This window comes from Pipistrellus kuhlii, unplaced genomic scaffold, assembly GCF_014108245.1.
Source record: "Pipistrellus kuhlii isolate mPipKuh1 unplaced genomic scaffold, mPipKuh1.p scaffold_m20_p_18, whole genome shotgun sequence".
Taxonomy (NCBI): Eukaryota; Metazoa; Chordata; class Mammalia; order Chiroptera; family Vespertilionidae; genus Pipistrellus; species Pipistrellus kuhlii.
Genome location: NW_023425493.1, coordinates 1984349 through 2000051, shown reverse-complemented (window position 1 = coordinate 2000051; position 15703 = coordinate 1984349). Strand labels below are relative to the sequence as shown.

The 15703-nt window shown below is 53.9% G+C and overlaps 2 protein-coding genes across 2 annotated transcripts; both read right to left on the bottom strand.

Moving 5' to 3' along the window:
* Positions 1-900: 900 nt before the first annotated feature.
* On the bottom strand, positions 901-4121 carry LOC118721486 (lymphotactin-like). The gene is made up of 3 exons (XM_036442518.2): positions 4061-4121; positions 1979-2093; positions 901-1194 (listed from the first exon to the last, which is right to left on the bottom strand). Exons 1-3 carry the CDS (start codon positions 4119-4121, stop codon positions 1032-1034), a joined length of 339 nt encoding a protein of 112 aa, XP_036298411.1. The 3' UTR covers positions 901-1031.
* A 7635-nt stretch (positions 4122-11756) lies between these two features.
* LOC118721431 (lymphotactin-like) lies at positions 11757-15435 on the bottom strand. Its single transcript, XM_036442409.2, has 3 exons — positions 15245-15435; positions 12875-12989; positions 11757-12080 (listed from the first exon to the last, which is right to left on the bottom strand). Exons 1-3 carry the CDS (start codon positions 15372-15374, stop codon positions 11918-11920), a joined length of 408 nt encoding a protein of 135 aa, XP_036298302.2. The 5' UTR covers positions 15375-15435; the 3' UTR covers positions 11757-11917.
* Positions 15436-15703: the final 268 nt, after the last annotated feature.

Below are 15703 nucleotides of genomic sequence, written 5' to 3'. Positions count from 1 at the left end.
CTGGGGAGGGGGCTGTTCAAGGTGGAGCCTAGGAGGAGGACTAAGCTTCCCTCTGACAGGGGGACTTAGAATCAGAGCATCTGAAGTAATCTGAAAACTAACCACATTATTTTAAATCTTAGATCACATGTCCTTATGTGACTAGGACAGTGGTCGGCAAACTCACTAGTCAACAGAGCCAAATATCGACAGTACAATGATAGAAATTTCTTTTGAGAGCCACATTTTTAAACTTAAACTTCTTCTAACACCACTTCTTCAAAATAGAGTCGCCCAGGCCGTGGTCTCTTATGGAAGAGCTGCATGTGGCTCTGTGCCGCAGTTTGCCATCCACAGGGCTAGGGGGTTAAGATTTTCCTAAGTTTCCTTTTCTCGGCCTGTGTGAAGCAATTAAGGAGGTGATGCAGCCAGGAGTCCAGCAAGCAGAACCGATAAGCAATGGTCAGGCCGACCGACCAGGTGTCAAAACCTCATCCCATCAACATCCTCCCATCAACATCCTCCCTTCAACACCCTCTCATCAACACCCTCTCATCCCCTGGTGACTAAGGACCAATAGCTGACGTCTGTCCCCTGCCTCAGCCTACCCCTTCCCCGTTATAACCCTGTCCCCTGCACCTTTCAGTAAGACAGGACTTGATGCTTGTAAGCACCCTATTCCTTGTTGGCCGGCCTTCTCAACAAACACTTCTGTGCTCCAACCCTGCCTTCGAATTGGACACAGCGACAGGCAGCCCAAGCCCACCCAGCATTCCCAGTAACACATCCCCAGTAAACACCTCTCCACACCTCCCAGCAAGACACCATCAAAGGGAAAACCCGTGGGACCTAAATAGATCATGAGTGACATGTCACCACCCCCATACACAATGAATGACTGTGGGACGGCTCCCAAAGGAGCTGAAGGAATAGGAAAACACAAAGAGTAAATATACAAGACAACAACTTCAGAAAAGGTGCTATAATTTAATCAGTCCTTAGGAGAGGGCTTGCAAGGAGACACCAGCCTCTGGCTCGATGGAACGAGGCCACTACCTCGCCCGGGTCAGAGCCGTCCCAGTGGGCAGCTGGGCCCCCGTGGGCTTGGTCTGGTTCACGTTCATCCTCCTGGACTTGTCCACGGTCCGCACCGCCTTCTTCACCCAGTTGGCATGTGGGTCGGCACAGACTTTAAGGCCACGTTTGGTGATGAATCTGCGATGTGAGGAAAAGGCAGACAAAGTGAGCCGCGTCCCACAGCCCGGGCCAGGAGTTCAGATCAGACCGGCTCGCAGAGCTCTTACAGAAACTTCTGGACCAAACAGGTGTTTGGACCCCGAGCGCACGCATGCAAAGCTTTCTCCTACAGCCGTTTTAACACCCAGGAGACGTGTCTCCAGGTGATCCTGTAACCCCAGGCTCCTCTCTCAGCAGAGCCCCGAGGGGCCTGTGACAGCATCTGGTCCAGTGACCACATCCCAGCCCTTCCTTTTCAAACCTGAGGCACTCATCCCATTTTCTGCACAAAAGCTGCTCTCTTTCTCTTAGTTCTCTGAGCAGCATTGAAGTTACTACAGGTTGGGAAGAGCTGCTATTCTGAAAATGAGGTCCCGGGGCAATGCGGGCCAGTTTGGTACACATTGTGGGGAGACATGGCCACTGGCCACATGGCACCCACATTCCCCCACTCCACATAAAAGGGAGGGGCCCGAGGATTCCATCGGAGTGCGGCTCAAACTCTCTGAACTTGACCCTCAGCCCTGAGCAGTGTCCTCCGGTGCTGCTCGGGCTCCTGCTGAAACTGCCTCAGAGAGGAGGAGGATGGGGGCTCTGGTGGCCGCACTTTGGTGACAGCCACTCTGTGGGCTGCGCAGGGCAGGGTGACCGTGGGGGGACCCAGGGGCCGCTGGCGGAGGGGAGGTCGCCGCCCATGTGGACATGCTTCCCGGCGGAGGACTTCCACCGCCTGGCCACCCAGCCCAGCCCGGGGGACACTCACATGACTGCCTTCATGGGCCCCTCCTTGATGGTGTAGGTCTTGATTCTGCTCACGGGCAGCGGCTGGGTAGTCAGGCTCAGACAGATTTGCTGATCCAGGACCTCAGTCCCCACACCTGGTGAAGAAGCCAAGCAGACAGAGATGCCATGTAACTTCGATGGTACAAGCATTACCGTGTGACCAAGGAAACAACAGAGAGTGGTTTGTGACCAGATAGGGGGAAGGGCACCATTCAATACACCGGGACAGCGTGGTTTTGTTCTCGCTTAAATGGCGAGACAAGAGCCACGGGAAGGAAGTGGTTCAGAGAGCATCGTCCTCAGTGGCACGGCCCCCGGGGAGCTGACGGTTCGATTAGGAACCCCCTCCCCTGGCGGAGGGGGGGCTGGGAGAGTGAGTGACATTTCGGTTTGGGGTGCTCTCACCCATTTCCAGGTGCTGCTTTCTCCTCAGCTGAAGGGCCTGGTGTGTTGCCCAGAGAACTATTCAGCTGCAAACCACCTTAAGTAACAGCTGGGGCTTTCATTTTTAAATATATTTGTGTTTATATCACAGAGTAAGGGAGAGAGGAAGAGAGAGAAACATCACTGATGAGAGAGAATCATCGATGGGCTGCCTCCTGCATCCTCCCTACTGGGGATCCAGACCACAGCCCGGGCATGTGCCCTGACCGGAATGGAACCTGGGACCCTTCCGTCCCCAGGCCAAGCTCTATCCACCAAGCCAAACCAGCTAGGGCCAGCCAAACCTTCTTTTCATATGAACCAAACAAAGGTGTTTGCTACCTTGCCCTCTTGGTCTCTCCTCTCCATCACTTCCTATCGGTCTCAGAACCCATTTCTCTCATCACTTAAGGAAAAACATTTTCCTGTGAAATATCCAACGTGGGCTCCCGGGCCCAGTGAGTCCACTGGCCTCTGAGTCCCCACAGCTCCTCCCTCCACCCGGCTGTGCCTGCATGACTGGGGATCCAAGGTCAGGCCCGAGGCTGCCTCTCCCTGGATGTGCAGCAGCGGCTCAGGGCAGGATGCGAGAGGAATGGGAAACTGGCCAGAGTCCTCAGTCGGTCCGCTCAAACAGTGTCTCCCCAGCCACACCTGGTCTCCACAGATGGCCCAGCGACTGGAGGTAAACGCCAGAACGTGGCAACATCTGGCCATCGCTAGTAGCCTTACACTTTTATATATATATATATATATATATATATATATATATATATATATATATATATATATATATATATAATTTCAGAGAGGAAGGGAGAGGGAGAGAGAGACAGAAGCATCAGTGATGAGAGAATCATTGATCTGCTGCCTCCTGCACTCCCTCCAGTGGGAGCAGTATCAGCCACCCCAACTTCTCCCACCCTCTCTAGGGCAACACTGATTTCTCTTAGGAAGGTGTAAGCTTCCAGTCTATTTTTTAAAGCAGAAAACCCTGACTCGTTTCAGAACACACACCCTCTAGCCTAGGGGTGTCGAACTCAATCAGAGAAGGGGCCAAAATCTAAAATCCAGCCTAAATCGCAGGTCTAATGGTTTACTGAACAGTCATAAACTGTCATTGTGATGGAAACGCAGCGGAGTGCAGTGATGACAGCGCTGTGCAGGCCACATTGCAAGGCCTGGCAGGACGGATTTGGCCCCTCGGGCCTTGTGTTTGACACATGTGCACTAGCCCATCCTTTCCTTCTGCACTAAACTCTCAAAGCTTTTGAGACCTCATCGGGCTCAGTATCAGCCGGACGATGCTACAGCGGCCTCTCCTGTCCTCAGCACTGTCCCACCACCGCATTCCCCAGGGAGAAAACCCAGGAGCGGCCCTCAGAGTGAGTGCACTGTGACCCCAGGGGAGACCTGTTCCTGTCCCCACCCACAGATGGCCGGGCATGGGCCCAGAGACATGGAGAGATCCCCAACCCTCCCTCTCTGAGCCCGGCCCTGAGGCCAACCATGAGGCCCGCTCCTCTCACAACTCTCATGCCCGCTCTGCCCCGGGGAAGCCTGACCTGCGGTGGCAGGGCCTCCAGGCCACAGCGAGTCCAAAGGGAAGCCTGTGCCCCGTGGCAGCCCCGCCACTCACCTTCCACAGCGCGCAGCGCCAGGCAGCAGAGCCCCAGGAGGACGAGCAGCAGAGGCCTCATGCTGGTGAGCGAGCAGAGCCAGAGGAGGATGAGCCCAGGCTGCCCGTGGGTCTCTTTTATCCCCATGGTCAGGGCTTCCTGTGCGAGAGGGGCTTCCAGGTGGGCGGGCCATCGCGGAAAGTCTGGGCAGCACTGAGGCTTTTCTGAAAGTTCCCCTGTCACAGTCCCCCCCCCCCCCCCCTGTGGCCTCCCCTTTTCACCTGTGGTTAAAGCGTCAATGAAAGCAAGTGTGCGCTTACAACCAACCGGCGGCCGCACCTCCTGCCCCAGCCTCCACTCAGATCTTCCGCTGTCCCCGCGGCCTGGCCCGTGTCCCTGTCCCGGCGTGCGGACCGCGGAAAGGAAAGGTGGTCCGTGGTCGGGTTCCCACCTGCCTCCCGGGACACGCTGTGAATGGCTCCCGCCATCCGGGGGGACTCCGGAGGGGAAGGCCACAGCTGCCCCTCGGAGCTCTCAGTCCTCTGCCTTCTCTCTCTTCTCATCCCTCCCCCAACCCCAGACCCTATTTCGGTGACCCCACTTTGTCACACCACCCGCCCAGGGACTCAGGGACATTTCGGCCACGGTGCTGGGAGTGTGTCTAGAGGCACCTCCCTTTATGGCAACGGAGTATCCACCTTTTTACAGTTTCTGAAAGTTGTCCTGACATGAACATTGTTTTGGAAAGAGAAAGAGAGAGAGGACAAAATCGACCATGCTGGCATTTTTCATTCTTCATGTTTTCCATGGAGTCTCTATTGGTGTCCATCTGCTTGCATAGTTGCAATAATTATAAACACTGTTTTACAGTCAAGGTAACTCTCTTCCATGTTTCGATCACAGACACGTTGAAACACTTCCTTTAGCTAATTGCTGTAGATCCCTTCTCTACGGGATCTTTCTCTACGGGATCTTTGACTTTCACTAAGGACCCTGAGTCATTTCCCATCAGCAACCAGGTCCAGGATGCTTAGCAAAACCATCCACTCAGCTCCACAGACTCGGGGTCCCCTAGCAGGTGTAGGGACCCAGCGAGCAATACCTCCAGTAGGACTTGTGTGTTAGCCCTCAATTCATCCTTGTTTTCCTCTTGTCTGGCTCTGCACAGGTATGGATAAGATGTACTACTTAGATACGTGTGTCACTAAAACAGTGTCCCACTGCACCTACACACTGCTCTCAGCCCTGTGCTGGGTACACCTGCTAATCGCTCTTCCGTGTGTCTCCTCCTCTCTTCCCACCCTGGTCCGGGCAGGACCTCATCACCCCTTGCTGGGACCAGTGCAGTAGACAAACTGGGGTCCCATTCCCAGTGATGGGGAAAATGAGGCATTCTGGGGGTCCAGCAATCTGAACTGGGCCATTAACCTAACACACATTCTTCTTAGCCTTTCGTCTAGTCTCTGCCCCTTTAATTGTCTGGTCCTCCCATTCCAGAGAGACCATGAACCATCCCCAGGCAGAGTTATCAGTGCTGGTGCCAGGCCAGGCCTTTAGTTGTGGTCTCAAGACCCCAGCACATGGGGCTCTCTAAGAACTTGCAAAGGGGACCAGAAAACCCTAATTTGGGAAACAAAGAACTGGAAAAACTAAAAATAGGGAAAGCTTCCTCTATGCTTTTTGCCCAGAATGTGAAAGATATTTTTCTCTGAGCCTGGATTAATAATAATTCAGTGTAACTTCCTTTCTCTAAGCGTTGCTTGGTTTTCTCCGGTTTTCTGTAACACCAGGTCACCTCCCTATCCCATCTGCTCTCCAGACACCGCCCAGGAGTCCCTCCGCAGCCCTCAGGGAGGAGTGCTGCTCCTGCTGGGAACCTCTTGGTCAGTTCCCATTGTCCACGCTCTCCTGTCCAGACTCTCCCTGTCAGACACCGGGCTGCTCAAGAGCTGACCCCACGCCACCTCTCAGACTCACTCAGCCCCACCACCCACCCGCCTGCTCCCAGGCCTGCACCTCAGCTGATGTGCGTGCAGTCAGCCACATATGCCATCCTCCTTCTCACTCCCACATGCGGCTTCCTTCACCTCAAAGGCCATCCCTGCTCCCAATGTGACTACAAACTGACTGTTTTCTCCTCTCTTGGTAACATTCAGGTATGTAACACAAGACTTACTGATCTCCAGAAACTATTCATCTCCATGTCCCACTAGCGTCCCAAATCCTCCAGACAAATAGTAGCTGTGCCACCCTTTGGCCCAGGGCCCTTGCTCTCACCACCATCCCATCACTAACTCATCCGACTCCCCCAGAATATCATTCCCGCGTCGCCCACCGAACGGCACCTGCTGAGCGGGCAGCGTGCCCGCGCCCTCCAGGTCCTAGCAGAACCGAAGGTCTGCTAGGGAGTCGGCTCTCCCCGGACCATTTCTGAACAAGCGAGTTCTTCCTGAAGGGCCAGGACCTGCTGACGGGGCACTAGGTGAAGGGGAGCACCTACAAACGTGAATCCCAGAATGGTGCCTGTGGCTCTCCCTTAGTTTTTCAGTCCAACTGACGGTCTGACCAGTGGCTCCCTTTTTATGATGGCATCTTGAAATACAATCTCTCCAGCCCCTGGGCGGCAGGCCTCACTTTCGGTTTTCAGAGCGTGACTAGAGTCTGGTGGAGAAGAACTATGTCAGAGACAAGAAAACAGAAACTCACTTCAAAAAATGGCGTGACTGGCCAATGTGCAGGCACGGGCTGAGGATGTTGGTCAGAAAAATGTCTCCCACCTCTGACTCCTCTCTTTCCCTTACAAGCCACAAACACCAGCAAACACCATTGGCTTTCTGTCCTCAAACAGAACCTAAAGTCTTCTCACCTCTGCAACACTTCCGACTGCAAGCCATTCCCCGCTTCCGCCCCCCTCTGTCTTCCCCTCCCCGGCCCCCACCCTCACCTGAGTGGGCAGATTCCTGCCACAGCCTCTCCTGCTTCCTGCTCCATTCTCCTCTGTCAGCCAGCTCACCAACCTGCCAAGGTGACCGTTTCAGCTGTAAGTCATAGCGTGTCCCTTCTCTGCTCAAAGTCTTCCAATACCTCCCCATTTTTGTCTACTAACTCCAAAGTCCCCCTCTGGTTTCTTAAGATACTAGAGGCCCAATGCACAAAAATTTGCCCAAGAGTAGGCCTTCCTTCCCTTGGCTGCGGGCACCAACTTCCCCCTGGCACCTGGGACCAGCGCTGATTCCCTCCAGCCCCAGTTTCAACAGGAAAGATGTCTGGAATGATTTCCAGAAGACACCCGGTCTAATTAGCATATTACCCTTTTATTATTATAGACTAGAGGCCCAGTGCACGAAATTCATGCACATGGAAGGGGGGGTGTCCTCCAGCCCAGCATGCACCCATAGGATTGGGCCTAAATGGTCAGTTGGACATCCCTCTCACAATTCAGGACTGCTGGCTCCCAACTGCTTGCCTGCCTGCCTTCCTGATGGCCCCTAACCACTTCTACCTGCCAGCCTGATCACCCTCTAGTCATCCCCCTGCTAGCCTAATTGATGCCTAACTGCTCCCCTGCCAGCCTGATTGCCCCTAACTTCCCTCCCCTGCAGGCCTGAGTCCCCCCCTCTCCCCTTGAACTGCCCTTCCCTGTAGGCCCAGTTGCTCCCCACTTCCCTCCTCTCCTGGCCTGATCACCCTTAGATCCCCTCTCCTGCAGGCTTGATCAGCCACAACCACCCTCCCTTGCAGGCCTGGTCCCTCCCAACTGCCCTTCCTTGCAGGCCTGGTCCCTCCCAACTGCCCTGCCCTGTCGGCCATCTTGTGGCAGCTATCTTCTGTCCACATGGGGGCAGCCATCTTGTGTGTTGGAGTGATGCTCAATTTGCATATTACTCTTTTATTAGATAGGATAGATTATTGACATAAAACATTGTGTAAGTTTAAGGAGTTGGATATTATCATTTGATACTCATATATTTTGCAAAACTATTAACCCAATGAGGTTAATTAATACCTCCATCATCTCACATAATTACCTCTTTGTGTGTGTGGTGAGCACATTTAAGATCTCTCTTCCTAACGTTCACGTATGTAACAAAGGACTCACTGATCTCCAGAAACTATTCATGTCACATTAGCCAATTGTGCCCTTTGACCAACATCTCTGCACTCCTCCCCTCCCCAACCCCTGACAACTTCCATTCTCTCTAGACAATGAGTTTCACTTCAGTGGATTCTACCTCTGGGATGCTGTACAGTATCTTTCTCTGCTCTGTCTTAATTCACTTAGCATAATGCCCTCAAGGCCCATCCATATTTCATAGATGGTAGTATTTCCTTCTTTTTAAATCCTCACCCGAGGACATTTTTTTTACTGATTTTAGAGAGAGAAGACCAGAGGATGAGAGAGAAACTTTGGTCTGAGAAGCATTGATTGGTTGCCTCCCATAGTGCCCCGATCAGGGATCGAACCCACCGCCCTTTGGGCTGTGGGACAATGCTGCCATCCACTGAGCCACCAGCCCGGCCCTTTCTTTTTACTGTATGAAATTCCATTGTACACAGACACCACAGCTCCTCCCCGTCAGTCGGTGGACCCTCAGGTTGTCCCTGTCTTGGCTGTGGTGACTGGTGTCGCTGTGAGCACGGAGGTGCTGCTGTCTCAGGACAGTGACTTCATTTCCTTCGCCCACATGCCCAGGAGAGCAGCTGGGTCACACGAGTGCTGTTTCCCCGTGGCTGCACCAAATTACATCCCCAACAGTGCACAGGTCTCCTTTCGCCACATATTTGCCAATTCTTATCTCTCCCCTGCTTGATAACAGGTGTGGGTGTTATCTCGCTGTGGTTTGGTTTTCATTCTTTGCCAGATTAGCGATGCTGTGGAGATTCCTGATCGGTTCCTCTGTCTATTTTTACTGGATTGTTGTTGTTGTTTTGTTATTAATGTTATATATTAAAAGTATATAATTAGGCATAGCCGGTTTGGCTCAGTGGGTAGAGCATTGGCCTGGGGACTGAAAAATCCTGAGTTCGATTCCAGCCAAAGTCATATGCCCAGGTTGTAGGCTCAACCCCCAGTAGGAGGTGTGCAGGAGGCAACTGATCAATGATTCTCTCTCATCATTGATGTTTCTCTCTCTCTCTCTCTCTCTCTCTCTCTCTCTCTCTCTCTCCTTCTCCTTACCTCTCTGAAATCAATAAAAGTATTTTTTAAACCCAGCCTTAAATATAAAAAGGAATGAATGAAACAACGATTTCCTTTAATTTTTTATTGAAATATAACACACATATAAGACAGAAAATTTCAACTCACTCTGGATCTTCAATGCACTCTTCACTAGATCTTATGAGTCTATCACGTGGAATGTAACCTTTTGGGTACATCACATTCAATTATGTGTTTGCATCCAAACATACAAAAAATTGTTTAACACATATCAAAGGATCGTTGTCTCAGTGAGGTGTGTCCACTGGATTCCTCTGCTGTTGTCAGTCAAACTATTTAAATAATTCTGGTTCTTGCAACCCAAGACAACTTCTTTCAAACACGCCACAAATTTTAAAAGTGTAACGAAGCCCTGGCCTGTGTGCTAACTGGTTAGACTCCGGGTCGGCCGCTCACTGAAGGGTTCAGGTTCGATTCCTGGTCTAGGGCATGTACCTCAGTTGTGGGTTCTGTCCCTTGCACCCCAGGGTGTGTGCGGAAGGCAACCAATCAATATGGCTCTGTCACATCGATGTTTCTCTGTTTCTTAAATTACTTCTTTCAATGGAATTGAATCCACTAACCCACAGGGGTCCAGTGCCCAGACTCAGATCCTACCTAAACGAATTAAATACCTCCAGTCAATTCATCCCACATCATGCACACTGCTTGGTTGAAACCCCTCGGCGTCCTGTACACCACCCTAGAGGATCTGAGGCTAACCAAACGTGCAGAGCCGTGCCTTCCGCCTCGGATCATCACCATCTCACGGCACCTCTGGGGTCTGGGAGGCCCATGAGAAACACATGCACAATCCCGTCAGAAGTCGGTTCTCGGCTCCTGTGGCTGGTTCTCCGCCTCACCAAGCTCCTGTGTCCTTCTTGGTGTGTGTTTCAGACCAACACTGACAGGGTCGTGGCCAGAGATGATGAGAAGGGAAGGACCCACCTATCACCAGGAGGCAGCCTTCCGTGGCCTCGGTTCCAGTCCACTGGCTGGATCATGTAAGGGAGCTGCCCTCTGAGACCATCCACCAGATCATTGCATGGCCAAGGGCTGGACACAGCTGGTCCTCCTTCCCTTCAGGCCCTCAAGGCCTGTGGTCCTCACTGTGGGTGGCGGGTGGCAGTGCAGGCACATCGCCAGCCGCCGGACACAGGGCCACGAGCATGAGCCAACCAGCAGCTTAGTAATCTCACAGCGCAGCACCCGATGAAAGCCTCACTGCGGATGGGATGGCACTGGAGAAAGGCTGTAGGTGACGGGGGGAGGGGAGGGGGTGTTCCGAGCTGACAGCACACCCTGGGCAAGGGCCGAGTGGCGGCGGCGCTGCAGGAAGCACAGAGGCAGCGAGAGCATCGCCCACTGGGAAGAGCATGATGGCCACGGTTCCTGTACCTTCCCGCCTGAGGCCGGCCTCCGCTGCCCTGACAGAAAAGCACTGACTTTGTACTTCCTTCCCAGGAGGGCAGATGGAACCGCGAGAGTACAAACTTGCGGAGGCCCAACACCCAGAGAGGGACCGTCCATGGGGTCCAGTGACGCGAGGTTTCCCCTGGTTCCGTGGAGAGAACTCCACGAGAAAGATGGCTGGAAGGGGTCTTGAACTGTTGCCATGTACCAGGGTCACAGGGACCCTGGGGAGGGGACTGTTCAAGCTGGAGCCTAGGAGGAGGACTAAGCTTCCCTCTGACAGGGGGACTTAGAATCAGAGCATCTGAAATAATCTGAAAACTAACCACATTATTTTAAATCTTAGATCACATGTCCTTATGTGACTAGGACAGTGATTGGCAAACTCATTAGTCAACAGAGCCAAATATCGACAGTACAACGATAGAAATTTCTTTTGAGAGCCACATTTCTTAAACCTAAACTTCTTCTAACGCCACTTCTTCAAAATAGGCTCACTCAGGCCATGGTATTTTTGTGGAAGAGCCACACTCAAGGGACCAAAGAGCTGTATGTGGCTCATGAGCCGCAGTTTGCCAGCCACGTGACTAGGGGGTTAAGATTTTCTTAAGTTTCCTTTGCAAGGCCTGTGTGACGCGATTAAGGAGGTGACACAGCTCTGAGTCCAGCAAACAGAACCAAAAATCAATGGTCAGGCTGATCCACCAGGAGTCAAAACCTGATCCCATCAACATCCTCCCTTCAACACCCTCGCATCCCCTGGTGACTAAGGACCAATAGCTGACGTCTGTCCCTGCCTAAGCCTACCTCTTCCCCATTATAACTCTGTCCCCTGCACCTTTCGGTAAGACAGGACTTGATGCTTGTAAGCGCCCTGTCTCCTTGTTGGCTGATCTTCTCAGTAAACACTTATGTGTTCCAACCCTGCCTTCGAATTGGACACAGTGACAGGCAGCCAGAGCCCGCCCAGCGTTCCCAGTAACACATCCCCAGTAAACACCTCTCCACACCTCCCAGCAGGGCACCATCCAAAGGAGATCCCGTAGGACCCAAATGGATCATGTCACCCACCCGCATATGCAATGAATGACTGTGGGACGCCTCCCGTAATAAATATTTATTCATTAAAGCAGCTGAAGGAATAGGAAAACACAAAGAGTAAATATACAAGACAACAACTTCAGAAAAGGTGCTATAATTTAATCAGTCCTTAGGAGAGGGCTTGCAAGGAGACACCAGCCTCTGGCTCAATGGAACGAGGCCACTACCTCGCCCGGGTCAGAGCCGTCCCAGTGGGCAGCTGGGCCCCCGTGGGCTTGGTCTGGTTCACGTTCATCCTCTTGGACTTGTCCACAGTCTGCACCGCCTTCTTCACCCAGTTGGCATGTGGGTCGGCACAGACTTTAAGGCCACGTTTGGTGATGAATCTGCGATGTGAGGAAAAGGCAGACAAAGTGAGCCGCGTCCCACAGCCCGGGCCGGGAGTTCAGATCCGACCGGCTCGCAGAGTTCTTGCAGAAACTCCAGGATGGAGCAGGTGTTTGGACCCTGAGCGCACGCACACATGCAAGGCTTCCTCCTACAGCCCTTTTAACACCGAGGAGACATGTCTCCAGGCGACCCCGTAACCCCAGGCTCCTCTCTCAGCAGAGGCCTGTGACAGCATCTGGTCCACATCCCAGCCCTTCCTTTTCAAACCTGAGGCACTCATCCCATTTTCTGCACAAAAGCTGCTCTCTTTCTCTTAGTTTCTCTGAGCAGCCTCTTAGTTTCTCTGAGCAGCATTGTAGTTACTACAGGTTGGGAAGAGCTGCTATTCTGAAAATGAGGTCCCAGGGCAATGCGGGCCAGTTTGGTACACATTGTGGGAAGACATGGCCACTGGCCACATGGCACCCACATTCCCCCACTCCACATAAAAGGGAGGGGCCCGAGGATTCCATCGGAGTGCGGCTCAAACTCTCTGAACTTGACCCTCAGCCCTGAGCAGTGTCCTCCGGTGCTGCTCGGGCTCCTGCTGAAACTGCCTCAGAGAGGAGGAGGATGGGGGCTCTGGTGGCCGCACTTTGGTGACAGCCACTCTGTGGGCTGCGCAGGGCAGGGTGACCGTGGGGGGACCCAGGGGCCGCTGGCGGAGGGGAGGTCGCCGCCCATGTGGACATGCTTCCCGGCGGAGGACTTCCACGGCCTGGCCACCCAGCCCGGCCCGGGGGACACTCACATGACTGCCTTCATGGGCCCCTCCTTGATGGTGTAGGTCTTGATTCTGCTCATGGGCAGCTGCCGGGTAGTCAGGCTCACACAGATCCGCTGATCCACGACCTCACTCCCCACACCTGGTGAAGAAGCCAAGATGAGATGCCATGTAACTGCGATGGTACAAGCATTACCATGTTACCAAGGAAACAACGGAGAGTGGTTTGTCACAGATACGGAGGAAGGCACCATTCAATACGCGGCGACAGCGTGGTTTTGTTCTCGCTTAAACGGCGAGACGAGAGCCACGGGAAGGAAGTGGTTCAGAGAGCATCGTCCTCAGTGGCACGGCCCCCGGGGAGCTGACGGTTCGATTAGGAACCCCCTCCCTTGGCGGAGGGGGGGCTGGGAGAGTGAGTGACATTTCGGTTTGGGGTGCTCTCACCCATTTCCAGGTGCTGCTTTCTCCTCAGCTGAAGGGCCTGGTGTGTTGCCCAGAGAACTATTCAGCTGCAAACCACCTTAAGTAACAGCTAGGGGTTTCATTTTTAAATATATTTGTGTTGATTCAGAGAGGAAGGGAGAGAGGAAGAGAGAGAAACATCACTGATGAGAGAGAATCATCGATGGGCTGCCTCCTGCACTCTCCCTACTGGGGATCCAGACCACAGCCCGGGCATGTGCCTTGACTGGAACGGAACCTGGGACCCTTCCGTCCCCAGGCCAAGCTCTATCCACCAAGCCAAACCAGCTAGGGCCAGCCAAACCTTCTTTTCATATGAACCAAACAAAGGTGTTTGCTACCTTGCCCTCTTGGTCTCTCCTCTCCATCACTTCCTATCGGTCTCGGAACCCGGAGGGAACCTGGGTTTGCTCTCTGTGTCTCTCTCTACTTAAGGAACAACATTTTCCTGGGACACATCCAACATGGGCTCCCGGGCCCAGCGTGTCCATGGCCTCTCAGTCCACACAGCTCCTCCCTGCTCCCGGCTGTAACTGCGGGATCCAAGGACACAGCACCTTCAGCGGAGCCGGGTCAGGCCCGGGGCTCTCTCCCCTGGATGTGCAGCAGCGGCTCAGGCCAGGGCACCAGAGGAACGGGAACCTGGCCAGTGTCTGCAGTCCGTCCGCTCCCACAGCATCTCCCCACTCACACCTGGTCTCCACAGATGGCCCAGTGACTGGGAGGCAAAATGCCAGCCCATGGCAACATCTGGCCATCGCTAGTAGTCATATATAGTCATATATATATATATATATATATATATATATATATATATATATGTATTTGAGAGAGAAAGAGAGAGAGGGAGAGAGAGATAGAAACACCAATGATGAGAGAATCATTGATCCGCTGCCTCCTACACACCCTCCAGTGGGGACAGAGCCTGCCACCTGGGCATATGCCCTGACCGGTCATCAAACTTCCACCTCCTGGTTCATAGGTTGAAACTCAGCCACTGAGCCACACCAGTCAGGCCTTCATCTCATCAATCGTTTTCATTCTGCTTACAGTGTCAGGGAGGTGCAGACTTTGCCACCTCTGCCCACGGCCACCCTTGGGGATCCACCATCAGGCTCCTCTATCCAGTCTAAGTAATCCGCCTGCAGACGAGGAGGTCGAGAGGAGAGTCACACCCCAGGGAGAGTCTCTCCTGCTCCAGAGCCACAGGAGAAATAAAGCCCACGCAGCTAAAAACCAACCTTAAGGAAATGGGGCTGGACACAGGGCAGGCTCTGCATCTCGGAGCCTCGCCCGCTGTCTCTGAGGCTTGTCTGACTGCGCAGAAGGCAGTCATCTACTTGCTGACACTTATCAGACGGCTTGGCATAAGCTCCAGAGCTTATCCTAAGTGGGAGCAGCATCCGACAGTCACCCCAACTTCTCCCACCTTCTCAAGGGCAACACTGATTTCTCATAGGAAGGTGTAAGCTTCCAGTCTATTTTTTAAGCAGAAAACACTGACTCGTTCCAGAACACACACCTTCTAGCCCATCCCCACCTTGGGACTGAACTTTCAGAACTGTTGAGACCTCATCAGGCTCAGTGTCACCCGCGCGAAGCTACAGCGGCCTCTCCCGTTCTCAGCACCGTCCCACCACCGCGTTCACAGGGGAGAAAACCCAGGAGCGGCCCTCAGAGTGAGTGCACTGTGACCCCAGGGGAGACCTGTTCCTGTCCCCACCCACAGATGGCCTGGCGTGGGCCCAGAGACATGGAGAGATCCCCAACCCCCCTCTCTGAGCCCGGCCCTGAGGCCAACCATGAGGCCCGCTCCTCTCACAACTCTCATGCCCGCTCTGCCCCGGGGAAGCCTGACCTGCGGTGGCAGGGCCTCCAGGCCACAGCGAGTCCAAAGGGAAGCCTGTGCCCCGTGGCAGCCCCGCCACTCACCTTCCACAGCGCGCAGCGCCAGGCAGCAGAGCCCCAGGAGGACGAGCAGCAGAGGCCTCATGCTGGTGAGGAGCGAGCAGAGCCAGAGGAGGATGAGCCCAGGCTGCCCGCGGGTCTCTTTTATCCCCATGGTCAGGGCTTCCTGTGCGAGAGGGGCTTCCAGGTGGGCGGGCCATCGCGGAAAGTCTGGGCAGCACTGAGGCTTTTCTGAAAGTTCCCCTGTCACAGTCCCCCCACCCTGCGGCCTCCCCTTTTCACCTGTGGTTAAAGCGTCAATGAAAGCAAGTGTGCGCTTACAACCAACCGGCGGCCGCACCTCCTGCCCCAGCCTCCACTCAGATCTTCCGCTGTCCCCGCGGCCTGGCCCGTGTCCCTGTCCCCGGCGTGCGGACCGCGGAAAGGAAAGGTGGTCCGTGGTCGGGTTCCCACCTGCCTCCCGGGACACGCTGTGACATGGCT